The sequence below is a fragment of the Melozone crissalis genome, unplaced genomic scaffold (genome assembly GCF_028551555.1).
Source record: "Melozone crissalis strain CALT ecotype California unplaced genomic scaffold, PUWL_Pcris_2 ptg000063l_1, whole genome shotgun sequence".
NCBI classification, from domain to species: domain Eukaryota; kingdom Metazoa; phylum Chordata; class Aves; order Passeriformes; family Passerellidae; genus Melozone; species Melozone crissalis.
Window position 1 is genome coordinate 4,453,800 of NW_026535841.1, and position 27,620 is coordinate 4,481,419.

General features: G+C 45.4%; 1 protein-coding gene across 3 annotated transcripts; it reads right to left on the reverse strand.

The window, feature by feature from the left end:
• Window positions 1-1,967: 1,967 nt before the first annotated feature.
• Window positions 1,968-27,197, reverse strand: SLC5A1 (solute carrier family 5 member 1). 3 transcript variants are annotated; one of them, XM_054288676.1, is made up of 15 exons: window positions 27,122-27,197; window positions 24,733-24,804; window positions 17,233-17,337; window positions 15,168-15,227; window positions 14,691-14,795; window positions 10,078-10,183; window positions 9,777-9,857; window positions 9,220-9,440; window positions 8,152-8,287; window positions 7,308-7,415; window positions 6,268-6,418; window positions 5,502-5,670; window positions 4,265-4,480; window positions 3,244-3,346; window positions 1,968-2,488 (listed from the first exon to the last, which is right to left on the reverse strand). In XM_054288676.1, the coding sequence occupies exons 2-15, from the start codon at window positions 24,799-24,801 to the stop codon at window positions 2,265-2,267; spliced, it is 1,854 nt and encodes a 617-aa protein (XP_054144651.1). In that variant the 5' UTR covers window positions 24,802-24,804; window positions 27,122-27,197; the 3' UTR covers window positions 1,968-2,264. The 3 variants fall into 3 exon arrangements, with proteins under 3 accessions (XP_054144651.1, XP_054144652.1, XP_054144653.1); XM_054288677.1 differs by having other exon boundaries at window positions 3,238-3,346; XM_054288678.1 differs by lacking the exon at window positions 7,308-7,415.
• Between the last annotated feature and the right edge of the window lie 423 nt (window positions 27,198-27,620).

Genomic DNA, 27,620 nt, shown 5'->3' on the forward strand with positions numbered 1-27,620 from the left:
CTACAAAATTACAGGAATCAACAGTAGCTGTCAAACCTTTTGTAAACATTTGAGCTCTTCCCTCCACAACATCCACCTTCAGACCAGAATGAATCAGGTTGCTGAGGACATACAGTGAATATCCCTGGGAAACTGTGTTAGATTTTCACAACTCTGTGCTTCTGAGGAGCAAAGTCATGCAATGATGCCTGATTACCCAGGAGGTCATCCAAAGGCTGCCCACACTGCCAGGAAATCACTTCAGTTCTTTGTATAGCTTTATAATTTCACTGTATTTTTGTAGCAAAGAACGACAAAGAGGGATCTGGGCAATCCTCAGTGACATCTTCCTTGTTTGTTTTTCACCCATTACTATTACCCAGAGCCAAAACCTAGACACCAAATGAAGTTTCTCTGTCTTCCATCACATTATATAAAAATCCCATCACTTTGTGGACACCAAATACTGCAAAACATACAATTACTTTAATACATACAAATCTTCATCGTTCATTAAATACAATTAATTTCATGGTCTTTTAAATACTCTATCACTGTGTTAAGGTTTGCACTGGTATTCCTGAAGTATTGATTAGATCTGGCCTATGCAAAGGACCCTGAAGGGATTAATGCTGAATAGCATCAACTCTACTCTAGAGCAGCAATTCTGCTGCAATCCTGAGCATTTGGGGTTACAAATGAAGCAAAGATCCTGCCAGGAGATGAAGAAGTGGCAGAGATGCAAGGCCAGGAGGCAAAGCAGGGAGCTGACATCCCAGGAGGCAGAGCAGGGTGGTGCCAGCCCAGGAGGCAGAGCAGGAGCTGTGGCACTGCAGGGGCTGCTCTGTGCCTTCCCCTCCTGCCAGCCCTGAGTGTCCTGAGGCAGAAGCTTGGGGACAGCACAGTGCCACCAAGGTGTGCAGAAAGAGCAGGGAACTGTGGCACTGAGCAACCAGCATCTTCTTTCTACAGTTGATTCCCCAGGAAGCTGAATGAGATGAAAAGAAGATCTATTGCTTTCTGCTTTGAAGTGTTAAATCTGTCTTTTCCTGTGTCCCCAGCTGGCACCAAACTTATCGAGGAGAGACAATCAGCCTGGTTTAGCTGATATCCCACAGCTGTGACTATTCTCCTTCCTGAACTGCCAAACTCATGCTGCCATGCAGCAGGAATCCTCTTTCTCAATGAAATCTTCAGAGGAAAGATTTATAGCTTTGCAGGAAAGCAGCACAGAGCCCTTGGATGTGCCTCACAGTGCAGCCCAGCACTCCAATGCTGAGGATGTGCCACCATGGGCTGGTTTGTAGCACAGTCCACTGACAGAGGCAGGACATTGACTCCAAGCCCACAGTAAAGAGGGCCTTGACACACCAGGGTGAGAATTGATCAGTGAGAACTTAATATATATACACACACATAAATACATATTTTAAATATATATAATATATATATAGTGCATATACATAATGCATTGCTTGTGTATATATAATACATGTATTTTGTATAAAAAGCTTCACATTCAAGTAAAGGTATATATTAAAATATCAAGAGAGGAGGACCTTTGGAAGTTAACCTTAAACAAATAATCTACTGTAAGCAAAATTCTTTTTAGGATCATCAAGACAGGTGTTCCCCAGTTTCAAAATGTGATCGGTTCAGAGGTGAGTGTTCCACTGACAACTGAGGAACACAACCCAGTGGGAAGTGAGAAAAAGGGGAGAAAACTGATAATGGAAAATTATATATAATATCGAATACACTGATATGTGCATAAACCCTTTACTTAAGATATCCCATGTTGGGGGGACAGCAGCAATGTTTTAATTTGAGTTTGTAATACAGTCCCTCAGTGGTTGTCAGTTTTTTGCACATTATCATAGCCAAAGGAAAAGGAAAATTGAATGATCAGAGGAAGGGAGATGAAAATCAAAATAGTGTCATGAACCCTAAAAGGTAGTTCACAAAACCTGATATGAAATATGGCTCAAGCAGCCTTGTTCTGAACCTAAAATATGAAATGTATCATAAGCAGAGAGAATATTGGATGGAAATTCTGAACCTCAGCCCTGGATTGGTTCAATGCCTAAATAGAAATTCTCTCTTGAAATCCCAGTGGCCTTCAGCTTTAAATTGTTGAAATTATGATCACAAAATCAGTGAGTAAATCACTCTGATGTTTTACAAATGTAGATGATGAAAATACAATGTGTATCTAATTGAGTAAATCTACAAACCACCATTTTTGCTTGAACAATGCAGTACAATTTCAGGACTGTGATCGGGGGTTATGCAAAGTAGGCATGGCAAAACACAGCCACAGTCAAGAGGATGATGCCATTGATGTTCACAATGTTTCTCCACAGTGGCACTTCACTGGTGTCTGTGAGTTTCTTCTTCAGTGCCTCTTCTTCCTCCTTGCTCAGTTTGGGGGCCTTCTGTTGGTCCAAGCCACAGAACCAGTTGTAAGCTTTCCTGCAGCATCCTGGCTCCTCCTGGTTTTCCTCATTAACTGGAAGAAATAACACTGGTCAGGAAAGGTGAGTACAGACCATGGCACACACACATCTCTGGGATTGAGGGCATTCCTGCTCTGGTTTATGGTCACAATTAAAGGAAGCATTTTAGTACAAAACAGTACGAGGATCGAGTTAATATTGGTTTTGCACAGCTCATCTGAGAAAAGAGAGCTTTTCTACATGTTCCAAGAGAGCCTTCTGGAGAAGACACTTGGGCCTTTTGCAGCCCAGAGATTGGCCTGGTATTGGAGAAGCAAATGTGCTTCAAAGCTTAAACTCCATTTTTTCAATACATTCTACGCTCTTAACTGAAAGACAAATAAATTAATTTGAGGATACTGATGAAAAGGAGCTTGGGCAGGTTTGCAGTCTGTTTTCATGGTGCCTTCAATCCTGACCACAACCCACTGTTTGCAGGTGAATTCCCTCCCAGTGCTGGAGTCACACACAGTTCTGTCAATGCACAGTGCTCTGACTCACAGCTTTGCCATTGGTTCAGTCCTAGAGCTGCCACCCAGATACCAAGAGAACAAGATTTCCTCCCTTCAAATCCACTTCACTTCTGATTTACACTGAGCTTGAGAGATCAGAAAAGGCAACTCATGAGCCATTTAAATTTGTGGGGGCTGAGGATTTGTTGTTGGGGAGAGGGAGGGTGTCTTCATCTATCAAGCATGTTAATGTTCCTTCAGGAGTGAAACAGGGATACTCAAATATATTACAGAATCTCTAGGTATTCAACAGTTACCTGATTCATCATCTTTTTCATCAGCTCTGTCCTGCTCCTCATCTGCATCAAGATCAATCCGTTCTTCTTTGCTGTGCCTCAAGGCCCAGCACAGGCGGTAGAGCTGCCACGGAACAAAAGGACTGGGCTTGATCATGGGCTGAGCACACAGAGACCAAGCAGCCTGGCCAGTTCCTGAGCTGGCTCCAAGCCACAGCATCCCAAGTGCCTGGGGTGTCCCAGGCTATGAGCAGTCACTGGAGATCTCTGACAGGTAAATGAAGACTATTTCCTTTCCTTTCTTACAAGAGCTGTATGCTGGGGGAGGCTGAGGTGTCGAGGGGTAACACACCAGGTATGAACTGGTGCTTTCATTGGGTTCCCTCTCCTGAGGAGCAGGACTGCAGAGATACTTACATGTGCATCAGAGATACTCACATGTGCATCAGTGATGATACTCACTGTACATCAGAGATACTCACTGTACATCAGAGATACTCACTGAACATCAGAGATACTCACATGTGCATCAGAGATACTCACTGTACATCAGTGATACTCACATGTACATCAGTGATTATACATTTACATCAATGATACTCACATGTACATCAGAGGTACTCACATGTACATCAGAGATACTCACATGTGCATCAGTGATACTCACTGTACATCAGAGATACTCACTGTACATCAGAGGTACTCACATGTACATCAGAGATACTCACTGTACATCAGTGATACTCACTGTACATCAGAGATACTCACATGTGCATCAGAGATACTCACATGTGCATCAGAGATGATACTCACTGTACATCAGAGATACTCACGTGTGCATCAGTGATGATACTCACATGTGCATCAGAGATACTCACTGTACATCAATGATAATCACATGTCCATCAGAAATACTCACATGTACATCAGAGATACTCACTGTACATCAGAGATACTCACATGTGCATCAGAGATACTCACTGTACAGCAGAGATACTCACATGTACATCAGAGATACTCACTGTACATCAGAGATACTCACATGTACATCAGGAATGGGCTTGGTCATGAAGGAGACTGCCAGGATGACGATGGCAGAAACCCCAAAGAGGATCAGTGCAAAGTAAAGGTAGTGAATGCCACAGATGATGAAGGGGCAGTTGGAAGGGGCCACACAGCTGCCAGTTCCATAGGCAAACTCTGAAATCATCCTGCCAAGTCCAGCCAGCAGCCCAATGATCAGGCCCCAGAAGGCACCCTGCAGACAAGGGTGTGACAAGAAGGGATCAAAATGAGTCATTTCAGGCGTGGAAATAAACTGAATAAACAGCTGCTGGAGGAAACATGGATGGAGTTATGTGCTACAGTGGCTTTGGAATGTGGGTTTTAACCCAGATGCTTTCAGTCACCTCATTTACAGCTCAGTGTATGAGTCCAAATGAAAGGGGCAATGAACAGCTCTGAGATGTCAGGCACACCTCAGGACTGTGTCCAGACCATTTCTCACAGTCCATCTGGCTCCACACAACTCTGCCCTCCTACAGGACAGGTTTCAGCCATGGATTGCACACCCCAGGGGCTGTTCTCGTACCTTTTTACCTTTGAGCTCTTAATCCCTGACAGCTCTGGCACGATGGAGCCAGCCAGAGCGTTGTGTCATCCTTTCTGAAATGTGTGTCTGCTTTCCCTGCTAATGGCCCTGAGTAATTATTTAATTCCCAGTGCTGTTGGTGGGTGCCTGGTGTACAGAACTGCAGCCCAAAGTGTAACAGACACACAGCTATGTGTGAGCACAAACTGAAACATGGGAAATTCTGTTTAAACTTTTGGTTTTTGTTGTTTTACTGTAAACGTGCTTGATCATTGGAACAGTGCCTAGAGACACTTTGGAGTTTCCATTCTTGGGGATATTCAAAACCCAGATGGACAGGATAGGTAAGACATGGTTTGTTTGGTAAAGCAGCTTGGTGACCAATATCCTAAATGAAACTTTCAGCTATGTGTCAATAGATTATCCTTTTAACACACTTGGCAAAGTGATAGAGAACCTAAGCTTCAGAGCTATCTATGAATTCCTAGGTGACTGTTTGTGTATCAGACAATGAAAGAACCTTATCTAACTCATCCCTGAAACCTGAGGCTTTGGGGTATGGAGACACAAAATCCCTGGGCTATACTGGGATTAAAATACACAGGAAGTTGCTCATAACAAAAACCCCCAGAGTTCTCCCAGTTCCTAAAGGAACAGGTGGCATACCTGTTTCCTAATTTGCACTCACCTGCTCATTGACACGCTTGCAGAAGATACCAAGGAGGAAAACAGCAGCAATGGGAGGGCCCAGGTAGCTGGTAATAGACTGAATATAATCAAAGAGCTGCCCACTCTGAGCTGACTGCACCACAGGAACCCAGGCAATGCTGATGCCAATTAAGAGTAACATGAATGCCCTGTAAATACAGCCAGATATTCAATTAGTCATCTGCTTAGAAGTATCTATGATCTATCAGAAAGAAAAAAGAACATCAATTAATCAATAATTTACATGTTCATTTTGTATTTCAACTAGTGAAATCAATTATAATGGCAAATTAGCACTGAACAAACAAAAGAAATCCAAGTTGGGTATTGTGTACATCAAATATCCATCAGCACATGGTTAAATATGCAATCAGAACACACAAAATCACTTTTCTGCTGTGGTTGTTATGTCCAGAGACAAATCAATAGCAGATGAACTAGAACCATTCATTGATGCTGCAGCCTGCTGCAGCACGGAGCCCAGGAAGGTAATTGAAAAGATTTTCCTTGCAACAGCAGTGGGGAGCTGTGACAATCAGCTCTTCCTGCACACTCTGTGTTCCTCGGGGAGCAGGGTGCACTGTCCCCAAAGGAGCCGGGCGGGCCCGGGGAGGCTGGGGCAGCCCAGGGAGGCTGAGCCGGGCTGGGGAGGCTGAGCCGGGCCCGGGGAGGCTGAGCCGGGCCCGGGCTGGGGAGGGGCTCCGGGGAGCGCTCGGGGCTGAGCAGGGGGGCTCGGCCACGCTCACCTGCCAGCCAGCATCAGCTCCTTCTCAGATGGCCGCGTCCGGATTTTGGTGTAAATGTCCATGGTGAACAAAGTACTGGCACTGTTAAAAATGGATGTCAGGGAGCTCATGAGGGAGGCCAGCATGACTGACAGCATCAGACCCCGCAGACCTGGAACACAGAGACGGGCACGGGGAGGGAGGAGCGTTCCGTGGGCAGCCTCGGTACCCGGCACCCGCTGTCTGCCCGACCCTTTCATCGGGCAGCTCTGAGCGTGTCTGGCACATTCACCTGCCTGACATAAAATCCTGCCTGACATTCCCCTGCTGGAGCTATTTACAGCAGTGGCAGGGAAACTCATGAGCTTTTAGCATGTGGCTACTTCTTTAGTGAATTCTGCCTGATTAAATGCTGGAATAAGAAAATAATATTAAGCAGACTTTTCCCAACCATATAAAAATTGTTCCTTTTGTTTGCAAGAGAGTGCTCACTTGCTTGTAGTATATTTGTGAACCAGATATTTGCCAAAAAAACCAAGTTTCTTTTACTGTCTGAAAACCAGAGTGAGCCACTTTTCCAGATGGTCTGGCCTGGTCACAGAGCATAGGGAAGTACTGCAGGATTTTTACAACAGTTATCAAAGGATGGGAAGGGATCAGGGAAGCAATCAGGGAAGTGCCATGGTCTCTGTAATATCACAACCTGGCTTTTTTGCCTTATGAACCAGCACCCATCCCTTTAGGGTTGTGTTGGAATAGGCCTCCAACACAGAGATCCTGGCAAAGAGTCTTTTATAAATCATTGGCCAAGCAGGTTATATTTTACCTTCACAAAAAGGGAGCTCCTTCACCATTTCAGCACACAGCCAGCTGAAAGCTGACACTGTCAGTGTGGAGCTATTCTGCACCTACAGCTAATACAGACAACCCCTTTGGTTAATAGTACATCATTCTAGCAAGAATTTTGGAACTAAATATGGGTCTTGGACTCCCTCTCTCACTTGTTTTTACAGTCTGGCTTTCCTAAAATAAAGAAACAACAAACACAGACAGTGTCTTACCATTTGGCATAAGCTCCACTACCAGTTTTGGGTAAGCAATGTTTGTACAGCCCACTGAGGTGCCACAGTAGCGCTGGCAGACTTCAGGCACAACACAAGCCACCACATCTGAGGGGAGGATAATGAGACGCTGAGACAAGGTCATGTAAACAACAGATTGCTCCCAAATTAACAGAGCTTCTAGAATGTATTTTTGTGTTGAGCCACTGGATTGACACATTTGATTTCATCCTTGGTTTGCTGACAGGGAGGAAGGTGATCCTAAGCCTCTTCCCTTCCTCTCTAAGAGAATACTGACATGTGCTGCAGGTCAAAAGCAAATCTGCGCTCATTTGTCAGACCAGGGCTGAACAACACAAGTAGAAAAACAAGCAGAGGAACACAAAGCCCACTCCCTGCAGCCTGAACCTCTCTCCTCTGCCTGCTGCCAAACACAGCCAAACTGTGCTGGTCAGGGAGATGGGAAAGTGGCATTTCCCCATGCTGCCCTTGGGACTGCCCATGGCCCAGACCCTGCAGTCTGTGACTGATGGCCCTGTCCCTCCAGCACAGTATCTGTCCTGGACAGCATTTTCCACTCATTCAGTCACAGTGAGGCTGTGACAAACAGCAGGGGAGGGACCCTGTGGAATTTCTTTCCCCTAAAACAGACAGCAATAGTTATTAGCAGAAACCTGGGATCAGGGAAAAGAGGAAGGCCTGTGGCTTCTAACAGTGCAGTTAGCTGAAGGTGCCTGGACACTTGGATGAGAAGATGACAATCTAACTGGTATTTTGGAAGGGACAGAGATTGGCAATGAAAGGCAGGCAGCAAGAGCTTTGCATTTCTGTATCTGTGTCATACCTGTGTACAAAATCCGGCTGATCATTCCAGGCATCACTATGATGAACATGGGCAAGAGTTTGAGGTACCCACACACGATGCAGCCAGCCTTCACATGGGACATGTTCTTGCCAGAGAGACATCTTTGCACAATAACCTGCCAATGACACATGGCAGCTAGAACATTTCCATGATCACACCATGCCATGTTCCCCATACAAGGTACTTCTTAACTTCTGTATAGCAAAAGAGCCTATTTAGCATTTCTGCCACTAGGAAAAATGAAAACTACATGAAAATCAAAGGATATGTTTGAAATAAGTAAAGGAAAATACAACTTATCTGTGTGTTTGAGGGGTAAAACTTCTCTCACAAGAAGTTTTTAAAGCTGACAGACTAAAAAGCCAAAAAGGAATAGAATATTTAACAGAGCAGTAAATACAGTTACATTGGGGATTTTGTTAATTTGTTGAGAAATCATGAAGATGATCTTTCTCACAATTTAGGATGCAGAGAAATCATTTGTTAGAGACACATTTACATGTTGCAGAAGCAGGAGCACCTTTTTCTTTACTCATGTCAGTGTGATCTCTTGGGGAAACTGGCAGTAGTTTTAGACAGAAGGAAGGATGATTGGGGAAGAGTCTCCAGGCTGAAAGACCAAACATATAAAGAATATTCCCCCCAAGACTATGCAAGCAAAGATGAAAGCTGCATATATAGGAAACAAACTTGTCTTTCTGAAAAGGGAATCGTATCTAGACCCAGTCTAACAAGGGCCATTTGTTCCATGGTTTCCTAGGTGTTCACAGCACAACCTCTCTGTTTTCACACATGGTCACACATAAAAAATGAGAAAGGAGGCAGAGAGGGTATCTGTTGGGCAGAGGTGTGGAGGAAGGTTTGAAAGAACACCCATTCCTTTTTCCTATATGTGAGAGATGCCTTGAAACCAGGAACTGAGAAGTCACTGACCAGCCTGGAAATGACAGCCAGCTCTGTGGCCCAGCTTTGCACTGCAGGGGAGGATCTCCCTGGAGCACAGAGCTCTGTGTCTGCCCTCAGCAGGGCATGGGGCTCCCACATTACCTGGTCAGTGCACCAGTACCACATGGCAAGGATGCTGAGGCCAAAGATGAGCCCTGGCCAGGGCAGGTCCCCACTGATGGGGTCCCTGAAGATGTGGAAGGCGTCGCTGCGGGGCGTGTAGCAGGCGGGATCCACCTTGGTGCCCCCGTAGGACACGTTGGAGGGAATGGCTGCCATGTACTTCTGCATGAAAGCCTCGTAGCCTCCCACCTCAGCAAATGCTGAAACACACAAAAAAACAGGAGCAATAAAGGATTTGTTACTGAAATCTCAAAGCTTGAGAGTGTGAGGAGAAAAGTCCCCTTGATGTGGGCATAAAAATCCTGTCATGGGATGCTGCTTGTTACCTTCCACATTCCCTTGTGCTCGGGAGACAGAGACTCAGTGACTAAAGGTGCCTGACTTTTGGCAACATGCCTGCTTTCTTCCCTGATAAATGGGTACAGGAGCTGAAACCTCCTGGTTAAGGTAACAGTTTCACACTGCAGGATTCATTCCTGCAGCCACTGCAAGATTTGTGGCTGAACATTCCAGTTTAATTCACCTGATTTACTTACCAAATCCCATGAGAATAAAGGATCCCAATACCATGATGAATGTTTGTAGGGTGTCTGTGTAAATCACAGCTGCAAGGCCACCTGATGGCAGAGAAGTCAGGACAAATGAGTTAGCCCGGGCAAATGTCTCAGTGGAAATGCTTTTTTCTTTTTTTCCCTTTTTCACCACCTCTGTCTTTCAAGGACCACTATAAATAACCCCCCCCCCCCTTTCAGGTTTTCATTTCTCCCTTTTTCTCCACTTCTCTTTCTTCTGCCTCCCTCAACATCTCTGATTTATCAGACTGCTCTGCAAACTCACCTGTGATGGTGTAAAGAGCAGTAATAGCAAGCAGGATGATTATGGCCAAATAAAGATTCAGCCCTATGGCCAGCTGTATAAATACAGCTCCAGAGAAGATGTCAGCCTAGAAAAGAAAAATGGTAGGTTCAGCCATGTTTGGGTTCATGGTGATATATTATAGTTCCATGATGAGGGCACTGAAATACTCAACTCTGCCCCTTGTAGTACTGCACACACAAATCAAAATAGAAGCCATTTTTGTGTACCTGCCAGTGTCCCCTCAGAACTGTGCCGTTCTTAGTACCAGAGGTGTAACGCTTCCCAGAGAATTCCCAGGCCTTTTTAAACAGGGTTCTTTTCTCTAGACAGTTACCTCACTGCTCAGTACTTAGGCACTAAGAGACAGATTCAGAACAAACTGTTTGAAAGAGAATGTGAGTTCCATTTGCTGCTGTGTGCAGGGCTGGACTGGGTGACACCTCCAGGACAGTTCTCTTCCTTCAGTGTCACCCCACAAATCTCTTTCCCTTTGCTGCTCATGTGTGGTGTAGCTCTTCCTGCTGGCTCAGGACAAATGCTGCATTTGCACTGAAGGCAAACATCTTATATGGTCTCTAGTTTTAAGTTCCTGTCAGAAGAATTGACAGCAGTTGGCTAAGAGAGGAAACCTTTAGGTCTTACGTAAGGAAGGGATTGTTCAGGTTTCAGAGTAACACTGGGCCCTTAATCCCATTAAATCACTTCCTGATTCAGAGATAATTGGCATCAATGGTATTTACACAAGTTTGCAATCAGAATAATCTGCCCCTTGCACTTGTGATGCCTTACTGTAAATTCTGCTTTCATTGCTCCTGAGCATGCAGCTCATGGGCTGCCCTGCAACCCCAGCACCACAGAGGGCTCTGCACAAGGGCTGCCACCCTCAGCTGGCAGCAAGTGCCCCCAGGGTCACCAGCTGGGACAGACACACAGCTGGGACAGACAGACACACAGCTGGAGCAGGCAGACACACAGCTGGGGCAGACACACACACACACAGCTAGGGCAGGCAGACACACAGCTGGAGCAGGCAGACACACAGCTGGAGCAGGCAGACACACACACAGCTCTGCCCGAGCCCTGGGCAAAGCCTCCCCCAGGGGCCGGCCCGGGGGTCACAGCCCAGCCTCGCTGCTGCCCCGGGGCGGGGCGGGGCAGGGCGGGGCGGGGCAGGGCAGGGCAGGGCACACCCCCCAGCAGGGAGGGAAGCAGCCTGGGGGACACCAGAGAGAAAAACCATCCTCATTGCCGGGACACCGAAACTGAGAGCGCAGGGCAGGAGCTCGCCCTGCTTGCTGCTGAGGAGGAGGAAGAGGCTGGAGCTGTGCGGCCCCGCTGTGCTGACAGCACAGGGCTGCTCTGTGAGCAGAGTGGGAGGCACAGCAGAGCTCCCACCCCGGAACTGCCTCTGGAGCAGATTTCTTAGAGCCTTTCTTTGGCACTGGGAACCAGGACCTGTAGCTCTCGCCCCAGTCGCTGTCAGACCGTATCCTTTGCCCCATTTCTCTTTGGTAATCTGTTTCCTATCTTTTCACACCACTAATCAGTCTATGTTCCAGACATTCCTTTTATTGTTCTTGGCTTTAGTTTAGCCTACATATCATTAAATATTGATGGGCCTAAAATGATTCCCACAAAGAAATGTATAGTTAATTATTGAGCATTCTGAGAAATGTATCAGCTTCTTCAAATTGCTGAGTTATCTTCCAGTTTCACTGCTCCTCCTCCCCAGTAAGAACACTGCCTTCCAATATTGCCCTGTTTCTCCATTCATACTGTTCTATAGACAATCTTTAGCTAATCTCTAATTAGAGTCACTCTTTCCTTTTCACTCCAGGCTATTCCCGGCTATTCCCAGGCTATTCCCTAGGGATCACAAAGCAAAGCTGGTCAGACCAGTGCCAGCTGAGTTTATCCTGTGGGTGCCAGAGCAGGGGCACCTGCTCCAACCCCTGCACTCTGCACTCCTAGGAGAAGGTGACTCTCCTCTTCCTCTTTCCCTGGGAAGTCTTTGCCCATAGATCTCCTGCTGAAATGATGCACAATGAACAGAGAGAAAATGCTGTAAGAGATTTAGAAGTTCCAGTTTACCATTTCTGATTTCTGCAAAAACATTCAGATCTTAATTGCTTTTTTGTCTTGTCATAATTTACCCTATTACTATCCATCAAGACTTTATTTTTACCAGGCCATTTCCTTTGGCAGAATGACCAATATTGTCAACACTGGTGGCTAAAAAGCCTCTGCAAGCTGCTCTGGACACTACTCACAATGTGCTGCACACTTAGGGAGCAGGAGCAGCTGAGGTCCCTGGATGACAGAAATCCTTTGGGCTCAAAATCACATGTGTCCTGATCCCAAGGATGAACTCCTTGTCCTTGTCTGTCAAGTGGCTGATTAGCCACAAAGCAAGGTAAGAAATCAACAAAACCCACGGAAAATGTGCAGGGAAAGAGAAATGGCAAGGACATTGGAGAGGTGTGCAAAGGGAATCTGATCCTCACTGGGGGTGGCACTGTGCCAGAAAGCACAGCAGGAGTCACACTGCCTCCCTAGAAAGCATTGTTATAATGATATTATTAAGTACACTCCATAATGTTTCAACCCAGCAAGGAAGAAGCACATGAAATAACTACCCCAGAAGCAAGAGATGCCACTCTTCTGCAAGGATAAGAAGCAGTGGGAATTGCTGGTGGGTGTGACCCACTCAGGGCAGGGCAGCAGCCCATCCTCCTCTACCAAATCTGAGAGCCCCAGAGAGCACAAGGGAGCGTTTGCCAAGGCAGCTCTGCGGGAAGTACAGCACAATGGCTCTGTCAACAGGTGGATGTGTATGGATATCCAACGTGTCTGTGGGGACGGAGCTCTGCCTGTGCCTCTCCCCCCGGCACAGCTCCCTGCAGCCCACCAGGGAACAGCCCTGCCCTCCCTCCCTGCTCTGGCCACCGTGTGGGCACGGTGTGCACAGCACAGCACAGCAAAACCTCCCGTGAGCTCCTCTGACAGCTCCTGAGACCTCCAGGGACTGCCTGCTCTGCCAGCCTGGATCACACAGAGCAGGGGAATCAGTGCTGGGCAGATCCTGCCCATCCAAAGGCAGCAGTGCAGGGACCTGTCCGTACTGCAGGAATCTCACCTGGACAGGCACAGACACAGACACTGCCACAGCTGCCCAGGGCAGCTGGGGGAACAAAAGAAATGCTTAGAGGAAATTGAACACCATGTTTGTCACCTGCACAGCACAGAGACCCAGCTCCATGCACTTCCCCACAAACACCTGGAGTAAAGGCGGTGGTGGGAACCTGGGGGGGGCAATGGTGGAGTGGGGCCCAGGTAACTTCCTGCTGCTGCTGTATGGGTCCTTGGCCATGGAGAGGGTGTTTGATCCTCCTGGACACACTGGAAGCTTAAATGCAGAACCTGTTTTCCCTGGAAACAGGACACTCCAAGTGAAACAGTGAAAAATCCCATAATCAGAGCCTCAGGCATGACTCATGCTGGGAGCCAAAGCTGGATGGTAAATTCAGAAGCTGTGTAGCACCTTGATAGGCTCAGCACCAACATGTGCTGCTGAAAAGGGCTGTGAGTCTCTGACTGGAGGAGTTTCTCTGCAGCTGGAACGTGCAGAACTCTGTGTTGTACCCAGGAGTTCTGATTCTGATGAGCTCTAATCTAATCTCTAATCCTTTTGAGATATACAGAAATCCAGCTCTGAGGCCAGCTCATGCCACCAACCTGTTTAATTTATAACCTCTCTAAGGATCAGTTATAATGTGAGAATGAGAGCAAAAGGCCAATCTTTTAGCTTAAATTGCACTATTATCACTCAGCTCCCATTCAGAGGGCAAAGACTAATCTGCCATGACAACTTCTGCAAAACAACAGACTCAAGTATGCCTGAACTGTGGACTTCCTTAGAAGCTTGGTACTTTCAAGACATATGGAAAATACCAGCTCCCTTTACTACTCCACAGAAACACATCCATTTACTTAATAAACATTAACTTCATAGTACCTTAAAGTTTACACCAATCACTTGCCCATTAAAAGAATCTCTCCTCTTTCCTCCTTTCACCTCAGTTGTTACAATTTCCCTTATTTCCATTTCCCCACTCTTCCATTTTCTAATTCTTGGTATTCTTTTTTTATCCATAGTCCCCTTGCTCTTTTCCCTCATCTATATTACTGATGGCATGTTCATCAGAGGATACTAAAACAGATAAATATGAAATCTAGGGACAAAAATTCCTGCCCTGGGTTTCACAGACCCCTAAGATAACAGACCATAATACAATACAAATTTCCCTCCACACTGATGTTTTCTAGAAGAGAGCAAATGTAAAAGTAAACCCTAAAACTTTAAAAAGAGGACAAAGCACAACAAGTAGCAAGGAAGAAAAAACCTTAGATTGCAGCACAGAGTGTCACTGGAGAGAATAAAGAAAACACAAAATCACACTTTTACAGTTGTTCATTCAGCCGAGAGCTCCAAACCTGGAATGGCTGGGCAGTTGTGAGAGCAATATTGTAAAAGGGCATTTCTTTTCTTTAGATCAGTGTAGAATGGAAGAAATTGTAAAAGTTTCACTTACTGAGATCTTTGTGAAAACATAAATGATGAGGGACAGCACTGACAGGTAGACCTGGATCCGTTTCCCACCGAAACGTTTCCTCAGGTACTCTGGCATTGTCACCACCTGGGGAGGCAGAGGAGCTTTCACATAATGGGGAACAGCTGCAAATCACATTAGAGCAAGACTTTTGGTACTCAGATACTCTGAGAGTGCAGCACAAATTTAGGAGATTGTAATTGCAGCCTCAAGGAACAGCAGCTCCAGGAATCAAAGGAGAACAAGGAGAGAGCACCAAGTACTTCCCAGCTCAGGTCTTAGAACAGAGAATCCTCATTTTTCAAGTACACAGATACAACAAAGTGCTGCTCTGGCACACTGGGATCTCGTGCCATTCATAATGAGTTTGCTGCACTCCAGCCCTGAGCTGCAGAAATGAGCAGCAAAGACAAATGTAATGTAGTGGTTTGACAAATGCAATGTAGTGGTTTGACTTACCCCAGCCTTGATGTAGATGGGTACAAAGATCCATCCCAGAATCACCACAAATATCAGAGCCTGCAGCCAAGACAAGATCAGCTGAATTAGCTCCTGTATCCAGACACTGCTCCCAAAACCATTTATCAGATCAAACAGCAGCTGGGGAACAGTGAAATCACAAAAACCTGGGCACTGCAGGGGTGTGGGGGGAGGAGATTGTGCTCTGACCTCTGATTTACAGTTGAAAATTTGGGGATGGAATCTTGGCTAAAAACTTCATCAGGTATAATGTAGCCTGGGTTTCATGCTAGCTGTCCCAAGAAAGCACACATGATTTGTATTTTCTACAAAACCAGCTGATTTCTCCTCACAGGATTGCCCTCTGGTATTGAGTCACAGCTCCACCAGTGGCACCAGACTATCCCAGCTCTCTTCAGAGCAAGCCCAGCATGGTTGAATGCTTTACAACAATTTCACAGACTGTACAGGATGCACCACAGGCAATTTGTAAAATATTCTGTATTGTTATATTACAATTTAATAGTATATTTTGTGTGTCCATGTGTGTTCTGTGAATTACTGATCTTACTTCTAGCAGTGCCACAGTTTTCTGACTTAAATGGCTGGAGTGCTGTCCAATACTGAGTTGTACATACTTAAATCAACAAATACAAAACAAATTCCTGCCCTCAGAGCTGGACTCAGTATTTATTTTGTCCACAGGGCTTAGAGGGCTTTTAAACTGTATCTTTTAAGTTCTGCCCTTAGGTCAAAACTGTAAGATGGACAAGAAATACTGGGTCAGCTTCTGCTGTTATTCTGATACAAAATAGAAATAATTTGAATGGATCAGGGGTACACAAGGATGACAACAGTCAAATTTGGTATTACTTTCATTACTCCTGCTATGTGTGTTAGCTGGGCCACTCTAAGTCATGAACTCTGCAGCGTCTGCTCAAACACCCCCAGAGCTCATTGCTGCTTCCCTGTTCACTGTGGGCTGATACAGGTCCAGTAGGAACCTCGCAGGAGATAAAGTGTTAGAGATGTCTGAAGAAGGATATGGACCCGAGAGATTTGTGTTCTGTTTTAATTTGCTTTGTTCTGCTGGAAAAAGGAGAATCAGGCCTGCCATAGGCCTGATATAATCAAAAAGAGGGAGCTGACAGATAAACTGCACATCTCAGTTCATTTTAAGCTTTGTCCTTCTCCTTAAACATTTCTATCATACCAGCACTTGATTATTTGCAGCAACCATTCACTTGCTGAGGAGCACAAAGCCAAATCCCCCAGGGTGGGAGGGTTCTTTGCTGCTCAGAAATAAATGCAGGGAAGTATCGACCTGTGGAGGCTCATTCAGCCCTTTGTGCCATGGCTAATTCCCTCCCCGAGGGTGAATTAGGCACAACAACGCCATTGTCAGCCGCACCCTCATGGCTGACAGCACAAGGAAATGGACGCAGTGGTTCAGGGCAGTCTCCGTTCACGCTGACCCTGCTACTCCGGGAAGCTACTCCGGGAAGCTCATTTAGCTATCAGTGGTACATACAATGCTATGTGACAGCTCTACCCTGTACTGGAACCGTAAGCAAAACACGAGCATAATTACAGGAAGGAGAAGGTAAAGAGGAAAAGATTTTTGGAATGCAGGTGCTTGTGCAGGATGTTCAAAATTCCATACAGCCTGTGAAGAAATCAAAGCATCTTCAATAATTTCTACATAGCAAAATGCTGCAAAAATTACCATGGATTGCCTGATAAATTCTTCCCAGCATCCTGCAGTCTGAAAATGTTGTTCACAAATACTTTAAAAGTAATAAAACTATATGCATAGAGGAGAAAATGCACCAACTTATTTGGTTCAAATACTCTCTAAAAAGCTTCAACTGAAAAGTGTCACCTTCTCCAGTGGCTTAGACAGGTTAAATCCTAGATTACATTGGCTCTTAGTGGTCTGTGCAGAAAACAAGTGTTGCCAAGCACAAACTTTGACAGTCCTAAATTACTGGGCAATGTTATTTTGATTAAGCTCTGCAGATGATCCAGATGTCACAAGTATTTCCCTGACATATATGGCACTTACATTCCACTCATATCCTCCAATGGCAATTCCTCCAGCTGCTGCTGTTCCTGCTATTCCCACAAAGTGCCCACTGCCAATGTTGCTGGCAAACAGAGATGCACCAATCTGCAAAGAGAAAAAACAAAAATTGGTTCTTATGTTCATGGGAATTGCTGAAAAATCCCCTTCATTTGGCACATTGAACTCGTGCCTGTCTGTGGTGGTGCTGATGGCAATGACTGACAATCAATTCCCTTAGAGATTTCAGGACTCCCACTGAAACCAGAGCCCCCAGCACCACATCCACAACAGTGAGGGAGAAGAGGATGGTGAATCAAATATCTTCCAGTTGAGTCAAAAACCCCATTACACCAATATAGATTTTTAAATGTTTGCAAAGCTTGCCAAGCTGGCATTGGGATGATATCCAGGCAATCAGGGAGGAAGACTGTGATCTTCCTTGTTCAAGGAGGAAATGAGCAGGGCATCCCCAGCTGTCATTCCTGCACTCCCTGTTCCATATTGCACAGCCTGTGCATCCAACTGTGCCCCTGCTGAGAGCTGGACTTGGCTCACTGTTAGCCAGAAGTATTTGATTACTGAATTAAATTCTGAAAGCTGCAGAGCAGGAATGTCTGCTGAGAAAGTGGAAGCCAGGAGCAATAGTAAATCAAGGAGTTATATTTAAGAAGTGCTGGATTTTAAGACCCCCAAATATTGCACTGGTCATACAAACAGAACAGTGGGGAGAACATGGGAATTGATGAACGGGGAGAGACTGAAAAAATGCAAGGTTCCTGATGGTTTGCAGACAGGCAGGAGCCATTCACAAAGATCTAATTCTTAATTAAGTAACTTAGACAATAGAAAAGATGAAAAGGACTGAGCTTCATTTCCTCAAAATGAACACATTAAAGGCAGCAGAAATACCCAGTGATGATTTACTGGATCAGGGACTGAAAGATGCAGGGTGAGAAGTCAGGCATAAAAAAGAGGTTGGATTTGATTGAGTATTGTGGGCAGAGGACAAGGAAGCTGGAAGAGTTCTGAGATGAAAAAATGGAAGAGAACATTTTTTTATTCTTCTCTATTCTTTCCTTACATCCTTACATTTAAAGCTAAAACAATAACAACAATAATCAGGGTTAAAAAGAAAACCACATAAAAAAGCAGGCAAGGGAATTTCTGCTGCCCTCTTCCAATGCTCTCATTTGAATCATGGAATATCCTGAGTTGGAGGGGACCCACAGGGATCATTGAGTCCAACTGATTTGAATAGCAGCAAATATTCAATCAATGTGGCTGGGAGCACAGGGACAATGCCCTGAGTTTTGGGAGGATGAAGGATTTCATCCTAGAAATCCACCCCTGCAGAGCAGATTTATTCTACAGAGCTATGGCATAGCCAGAAATAACAACCACACTCTTCAACCCACAGCCCTGATCTCTGATAACAAATAGATTATCCTCCCCTATTTTAATTTGCAACACACAAATAAAATTCAGGGGGTTCCATTCTTTCTTTTCCAGGCTTACTGTTTTTCTCTTCCATCAGTTTGATCTCCTGATTTCTTCAAGTCTTTTTCTGCAGACAAACTGTTCTTTTGCTGGGACAGGAAATTTGTGATTCTAAGTTCACTCAGTTCTGGATTTGGGGTTTTTACACATTTCTAAAAGCCAGTTGTGCCCTACAGAACTGTAACCAGTTGGTCATATGACATTTCTACAGGACTGATAAGTTTTGCAACAAACATTGGCAAACAAAAGACCTCTGTTTCTTCTAACCTCTTGGTGACAGCAACAGTTTTCCAGATATGATAGGGAAGAAAAAAGTATCACTTTTACTAAGCATTAGCACTGTTGCCCAACACTTTCCTTGGAGATAAATAATTAAACTTAAATCTAGGTTACTAGAAATGCAATCACCAGAAAATATTAACCTCATTAATCTCTGATTTTATTTAATGTGTTCCCTCTCCTGGTTCAAGAGCTTAAAGGCAGATCCAAGTAACAGAAGCAGCTAAAGAGGAACTTTGAGAACTGACAGGCACAAGCTTTGGCTCAGTGCCTGAAACCCCAGGACACACTGCAGGCAATGCTGCTGATGCTGTGTTCTCACATTTATCTAAAATAATATTGTACTGAAAGAAAAATACCAAACCAAACCAATGCAAAAGTACCAACATATTCAGGACCAGCACAAGGACAAAACAATGTGAATGCAGATCCCACATTCGCATCCTAATTTTTTTTCTCTGAATTAGGAACATCCAGTGCAGCAGAACTTTAAGATCAACATATATTAATAATGGATGCAATTTAAAAATAAGTTTCAGTTATGTCACACAGCTGGGAAGGGAGAACATGGCTTCATGGCCAGGAAAATGCAGATTACCCTTAAACCAAGGAGAACATGGCTTCATGGCCAGGAAAATTAAGATTACCCTTAAACCAAGGAGAATATGGCTTCATGGCCAGGAAAATGCAGATTACCCTTAAATCTGCAGCATGGCCACAGCAAGAAGAGTGCTGACCAAACACCCTCACACCCCACTGGCTGCTGATGCCAGATGGGGAAGAGAAATTCCCCATCTGCCATATTTTAAGGATGAGGAAAGAATGCAGATGGCTCTGGGCCTGAGCTGCCTTGCTGGAGAACTTACTGCTGTGGGATTTCTGTACTGGAAAGGCTGGTTAGTGGAATTCTTGATTTGCCATTGGTAGATGCTGCTGAACATCTTAAAAACTCTGGGCTGAAACTGGGAATGGCAGAGGGAAACAATCTTCTGGCAGTGTTAACTGTTCTCAGAGAATGTGTGAGTGAACTGACTTTAAAGGCAGATCCAGGAGGGAAGGTGAAGAACAAAGTTGGTTGAAAGGGACAAAAGCTGCTGAGAGGGAAAGAGGATGAAAAACCTGAACTAACCTGAGGCAAACGTGGAACATTAACTCTTTTAATAAATTTTAAGAGGTCAGGCCCTAACAAGAGCACTCTGTTCAGCAGAAGTACCACCACCCTGAAACAGATGATGATCACTGTGTTTTTTCCTGTTATTCATTAACTCTTTCACCTTGCTCTCCTCATGAAGAGGAGGATGCAGTGACATCCTGGCCCTGCCATTCCCAGCTGGGTGGATGCACTGGGCAGGCAGTGGCAGCTGCAGGGTGCAGAATGCACAGCCTGTGGCTCCTCTCCCTGCCAGGACCTGCCAGCAGCACATCCCCTGCCCCCCCTCCTGGAGGCATTAGCTCAGCACCAAACCCTTTCCCACTGATCCTTAGAGCACAGGGGATCCTCTCACCCCACAGGCCCTGAGCCACCCCTGAGGTATCACTCTTACAGAAGCTCTTCTCACACCCCTCTTCCCTGACACATCTCTCATTCCTCCCCTTGAGGCTGTTCATGCTTTTCTTTAACCAACAGCTCTACCCTGCACCTTGTGACTTCACTCTGATGCAAAGGCATTGCTTCTCCTACCTGAGCTTTTTGGGATCACCCTAAGTCCCTTTGGAAATGCAATATTACTGCCACACTTCCAAGGCTCTGAGACCCAAAGAAGGAAGTGTGGGGTTTATTCTTCTTTCCCAATTAATCTGAAAATTCTATGAATTGCATTATTACCCAATTAAGCCACATCTTTACAATTCCCAGTGTACTAAGGGAGGGATGGATGGACAATAATCATCAAAATGTCTGTGCTCCAACAAACCTGGTATAGCTCAGGCTCAGGAGGATCTGACACCTCCCCAGTTTGTGCTCTGAAGCAGAAACACCTCCCAGCCAGCTGGAAAGTCTCACAGATTCTGCAGAAATCCATTTCACTGAACTTCTACTTTTCTATCAGAGCTTTGCTTTGATTACTTCATTATTCTTTTTACCCTGAAAACTATTGATGTAACACTTTTTTTTGTTTTGTTTTTTTTTTTTTTGCATGGAACTTGACAAGGTAATTTTTCATTCTACTTTACCTAAGAAAAGGAAATGCAAGTCTTATTCACAGCAGAATTGTTGTTCCTGGTTCCTCATAGCAGTGTCAGATTCAGCAAGTGGGCAAAATCCTGAGACAATGTAAAACTCACCTGGCTGCAAAGATCAGAGAAATCATGCCAGTGGTCAGTTCTGATGGCCACAAAGATTAGCTGAGCACAGCTGAAGCAAGAATCTGTTGGGTTTTTTCCCCTAATTCCTATCTCTCTGACAAAGATCTAAATGTACATGACCAGAAACAAGCTGAGTTACATTTCTCTTTGGAGTGCCCTTGACCCTGCAGCACTGTTCAGTAAATCTCTCTAACAGAGCTGGCTTCACATGCCCAGCAGATACTCTTTGTCCTATTCATGCCTCAGGAACTGAGGTGTACAAGGTAACCCATAATTTTGTGCAGACAGATCTGTCTGCAAAACTCCAGAACCTGAAGAAGAAAATTCAAAAGCAGGAAGGCTTTAAAAGTTTGAGGTTTTTTAATTGTGCATGAAGGGCTTTAATGCTGTGAGATTCCTGCTACCAAAGCTGACTGTTCTGCAGGAACAGACACTTCATGTCCTACCATGGCAGGAAGCATTTGGCTGAACCCAACTCCTTCATCTGGCAAAGGAAGCTGAAGCTGGCAAGGCCCCTTTGCTACAGAGCTGTCACTTGCCTTGAACTTCTCTGGGTCTTTTTGGGAAAAGCAGAGCTGATTATGAGGGTTTAAAGAGCCATGAGTCTTTCCTGAAGATATTTCCCCCAAAGCCCAAGAGACCAAGACAGTTTCTTGAAGATTCTTCAGTCAGTTTCCACAGCAAGAGAGTGGAAAGGGCTCAGCATTTTGTAAGAATTTCTTAGGTTATGACTAACCAACAGCAGATTTCAGTTTTGGGTAATCTGGGAGAATGCTCTTATATAGCTTTATCCCTAATTAACCAGGGAACCACTGAGATGGCTCAGCCACTGCACAAGGGCAGTGATTCCAGTGAAGTGAACTCTCACCTCAGCCAGAAAACTATCTTGGGCTTGGTTCTGCAAAATGCTGAGCAGCTTTCCTGGATTCTGCTGGAGCAGAACAATCAGAGCCAAAGCAGGGCAGACTTGGCCCAGGATGTGTCTTGGTCCTATTTTATACATTGAGAAATCAAATCACAATCACAGCCAGTGACTACAAACATTCAAAATCCATATAAAAGCAGGAATAATCTCTAGCCCTTCATTACCAGGGTCTCCTCTAGTCCACCAAAGCACAGATGTGATATGGTTTAAGTGAAGGGAATCCCTTCCCAGCTTGTCAGTAAGACATCCTAACACTCTGCTAATGAGCCTCCCTCCCTCTAGGGTCAGAAATGCCACTTGTGGGTGCCCTGCAGAGCATAGAATACAGACCACAACGGAAAAATACAATTAGTTAGGGCAATTAAATTTATACCAAGTTTGTGGAAGGATTTTAGGATTTTTTTCTTCATTTTGCTCTGTTCCAGAAAGCAATTACATGACAAGGGTCATTATCCTGAAATGGCAGGGGAGAAATCTGACAAACAAGAGCCCTCTTGCAAAACAACTGCCCCCACCCTTTCTGTGGAAATGCACTGAGGTCACCCAGAACCACCCCAGGTTAGCCCTGACTTGGCACAAAAGAGAAATCAAAGCACAAAGTAAAACATCACACTCAGCTCTAGCAGCTGCAGAGCTGAGATCACATCTCTGACTAAACTTTCTATACTTTCATTGGTTTCCTCATCATTTCAGCCCAGTTTGCTCTGGGTGATTGACATCCCATCTACCTGCTAAGCTGTCAGAATTGGTGTTTTGGAAGCTCTTTCTATCCAAGGCAAACTTTCCAGGGTGGTGCTGCTGACATGGTATTTAGTTTGTGGTTTTGGAGTGTTTGCTCTTTGTTTATTTTGAGTGATATGAGGAAGAATAGCAAGAAAGGTTCATTTTTATGGCATGGGAAGCCCCTCCTGGCATTCCAGAGGGAAGGATTGAAGAGGAGATCTAGGACTGAGCACTTTGTCCACACTGAGCTCCCAGAGTCTGGGAAGGAGGGAGGGGACCCTGGCAGGAGCTTGGGCTGATCCCTGCTGGCTTCCCACTGGAGGAGGGGAGCTTGCAGCCTCTGTTGGGTTTGTGCTGGCAGAGGATCAGTGTCAGATCCTCTCCCCCAGGTCTCAGGGGATCATCAGGAGTTCTCAGTGCCACTGGAGCAGCACAGAACTTTCCTATGGTGAGGCTTGGCTGCCCTGCTGCCTCCATCTCCATTTACACCTCACAAAAGGATATTCACACCCCCTTGCCAGGCAGACACAATTGCATAAGGTTCAAACCAGCCCCCTGATTAAAGTGACAGTTGAGTATTCTGTTAGGTTCTCTTCTCTTCTCCCAGAATAATGGGTTTTATCTTAAAATAAATTGGAAACATTCTCTTTCCTCAGTCTTCCAAAGGAACCTGAACTTTCTTATATCTGCTACATCAGATGAAGAAATCTTTTAATGTCATTGGCCTTTAATCCTTCATGTCCTTACAGAGGCTGTCCCAGTGCCTTCTAAAGGCAGAGAGCAGCTCCCTGAAGCACAGGACTGAAAGCTGTGTAGGTATTTCTGCAGCCTACTTCAAAAAAATTCCTAAATCTTTAGGGAATCAATATTTACTGTCAGTCTTCTGGTCCTGTAACTGAATCAATGTGTGTGGAGTCTTGACTCCCAAGTCTTAATGAAGTGCAGAAACATTTTCTGAGACTGAATGCAAGATCAGAGGTGTTAAGGAATTCCATTCAAACAAATGGAATAATGTAAAACACTATTCCATTTCCTGTATTCCAGTGATCCAGAAAATGCAGGTTTGTGTAAGTTGTCTCCTTTTCATATTAAAGAGACTGTATGATCAGGAAGGAATAGACAATTGTATCTAACATCATTTCTGCCAAATGGCCTGATAGGATGGATGGCTAAAAACACTTTGTAGTTTTGACTCCTGTTCTCTGCCTTGGAATATAACAGAGTTCCACAGAAGACAATCAAGGTAAGCCACAGCTAATCTTTAAATACATTTAAAATATATTTTACCAATAACATATCAGAACATTTCTATTTCCAGGATTTTTCTCCTTGTACAGAGTAGAAACAATAGAGCAATAAAGGGGAAAATTTCAGTAAATTAATTCCTGTCTGTGATAACCTTAACATGAGCCAGCTTCTTTGAGTGCAATGAAAAGAACAGAGTCCAAATGTTGAAAAGTTTGAAAGTGGCACGAAAGGCAAAGCACTGGATTTGTCTGTACTGACATTAACAATGTACTTATAGCCAAATAAGTTGATCACATAATCAAGACAGCTCAGGGCTGAGCAGAGACGACTTCCCCCAGCACTTCTCCCTGCCCATCCCGTGGCTTTGTTTGTGCAGTGTGCCCTGTGACACCAGTGGCTGGAGAAAGGGTTGGATTTGCAGTCACACAACAGAGCCACCACAGCCTCAGCAGTGTCACAGAGCCCTGGATATGCCAGGACAGACAGTGCAGACGCACACCCTGTGTTTTACACACAGCACTCACCGGCCACCACACCATGCTCCGTCCAGCCAGGAAAAACCCACCCACTGTGCCTCGGTTGGTGGAGTACATAGCCTGGAAAAAAGAAAAAAAGAAAGTTTTAATCATATTTCAAGTGTGCTAGGCAATTATACACAGGCTGAGAACAAACAGCCTGAATGAAGGGATAACAAAACACACGGGCAGGGTGAAGTGAAAAAAACAGAGTGGCCAAAAAGAACAACCTTATGATGAAGAAAATACAACAGAATAAAACACAACAATACAATGAAACAATTATTCTTTCATCTAGGCCTGCATTAGCCATTCAAGTTTCATTCCTTCATCTTTCATTATAGTGTGAGCACTAAATAAAATTAAATTTAACCAAGAAAAAATTTCGCTCAAGTAAAAGCTCACATGAATTTTTTGTTGGGGTGAAAAGCCTTTGCTTTCAGGCATCAAAACAGACTATAATATGCAAGTTTACTATTATACAGAAAGTATGCAGCTTTTTTACTCAATACCATCCTGCCCCTATTGGTATCTGTTCCCTTGTTGTGATATCAGCATTGTGCCTGATTCCCTCTGAAGTTCCAAAAGAAGAAGCCAGCTAAAATTTCCTTGCTACAAACTCATGTTGTCTTTGTCAAGGGATGGGCTTTAGAGGGAAGTTCCTCAAATTTTTATTAATGATCTTGAGCCATTATTTACTGGATTTCCATTGTCATCTCTGATGGACTTTGAACAGGTAAATAAAGAAAGAAGACCTGGGGAAATTATCCACGTATTTTCTTCCAATGCAGAAGAAAGGAAGTAAACACAATGGATTTACATTTAACTACACACAGCAATTGGGTAAGTATTTGTCCAGTAACAATGTCTTCATGGCTGGAAAGAAAAGTTTCCAGGAATTAACTCAGCACACAATGGCCTGAGAAGCCAGAGATCAGCTCCTTATTGTCAGAGATCTTTAACATGAAGTTCAACTACAGTAACAGCCAGACTCTCATGGTAGGACCCAGCTCCCTCCTGCCAGACAACCAGGTGTTCTGTTGGACTGGGGCTTCAGATTTTTAACTATATTTTTGGCCTCTGCTCCTGTGCTGAAGAGGCAAAGAAAAGTTTGTGTCCACTTTGTGCAACCTGTAAATTGTTGGCGCCCCTCAAAATATTGCCAGGTTGTTAGAAAGGGATGTTTGTTCTGCAGCTGACTTTTTTGCACTGTGAAATGTAGCTGGGATGCTCCTGGAAAGCAGAGGATCCCTGAAGGGCAATCCCGCCTCTCAGCTTGTCACTAGTCAGGTGTTCAGGTGACAAGGAGGGCTTGCCCCAGGGAAACCCGAATTCAGTGTCTTCCTCTGGAGCTCAGTGCATCGGCCCATTCTCTCAGACGCTTCAGCTCTGAGGTCCCAGCGCTGCTTTTCTGCCCTGGCTGCCGGGGCTTTGTTCCCGGGGCTCCGGGCTCCCCTCGCAGAGCTGCCGGCCGGGCTGGAGGCGCCGAGCACAGGAACTGCCAGCCCGGCCGGGGCTGCTCCTGCTCCCGGCTCCTGACACAGCCCGGGGCTGCTCCTGCTCTGCACCCTGACACAGCCCGGGGCTGCTCCTGCTCTGCACCCTGACACAGCCCGGGGCTGCTCCCGCTCCCAGCTCTGCACCCTGACACAGCCCGGGGCTGCTCCCGCTCCCAGCTCTGCACCCTGACACAGCCCGGGGCTGCTCCTGCTCCCAGCTCTGCACCCTGACACAGCCCGGGGCTGCTCCTGCTCCCGGCTCCATGGCTCTGCACCCTGGAGCCCAGGCACAGCCCCACCAACGCTGCCCTCAAACTGCACCCGGAGTCTCGGCCGAGGCGCCTCTGCCGTCCCGTCCCTGTCCCCGTCCCATTCTCTGTTCCAGTCTCTATCCCTGTCCCTGCTCCCGTCCCTGTCCCCGCGCTGTGGGTGCTGCCACACCGCCTCCCCACCCCGGCGCACCCCGCGTCCCCTCCGGTCCCTGCCCAGCCCTGCAGCTCCCCCTCCCCGCTGTTTCCCAGGCCATCCCCTCCCAGCACAGCTCTCCCGCAGCCCCAGTGCCCCGTGGCCAAACGCCCCCACTCAGGTGTAGCTGTTTCTGAGGGACCCTGGCTGATCTTTACTGATCACATCTCTGGGCTCCATCCCGCACAAACCCCAGCACTGCACCTTCCCCACTGTTCCATTCATCCACCCAAAGGGATGGGGATGCCACCCTGGCTCACCATCCCCTCTGATGTAAATAAGTGCCCACATTTTGCCCACCATGCACTTGTTAATTATTTCAATTAAGCATCAAAATCTTTATCTAATTACACATTCTCACTTACTATACTATTTTGCCAAGACTCTATAATCTACCTGTTCATCAAGTAAAACAAAATAAAATCCCAACATACCCATAGTCCCACTGCCAGAACTATCAAAAAGTAGAGAACAATAACAGAGATGTCTGCAGCATTGTTGATCCTTATGATGGATTCCATCCTGGCTGCTTCTCTGGCTTTCTTCTTCTTCCTCTCCTTATGTGCTTCTTGCAGGGTTCAGGTTAATGATAAACTGCTGTCATCACCTACGTCTTATATAATATATAACTTCAGATTCACTTGTCTCCAATGGGACACAAGTTGAAGCTGCTGCTTTTCCTTGGACAACTTTTTTTCCCAAAGAATGCTCCTCTGTCACAGGTGCTGCAGATTTCACAGTTCAGTGTCCCTGCCAAAGGTGCTCGGGGTTTTAACATCCACGAGCAGATGTCTGAGAAGGAATGACACAGAAAGGAGTGGCTTGGCTGCAATAAACCTGCATATTTACCTCACTGTGGGTGAATACTTTTTTTTTTTTTTTTAAGTGGTTGCACCTGTAAATCTAGTCTTGGAAGATGTAGTTATTTTAGCT

Coding starts and splice junctions, on each gene's coding strand:
- SLC5A1 (XM_054288677.1), bottom strand. CDS start 24,801: ATGTACTCCACCAACCGAGGCACAGTGGGTGGGTTTTTCCTGGCTGGA. Junction 17,338..24,732: donor GGAGCATGGTGTGGTGGCCG/GTGAGTGCTGTG, acceptor TTCTCTTTGCAG/ATTGGTGCATCTCTGTTTGC. Junction 6,419..7,307: donor AGTGGAGCTTATGCCAAATG/GTAAGACACTGT, acceptor TCTGTGTTCCAG/GTCTGCGGGGTCTGATGCTG.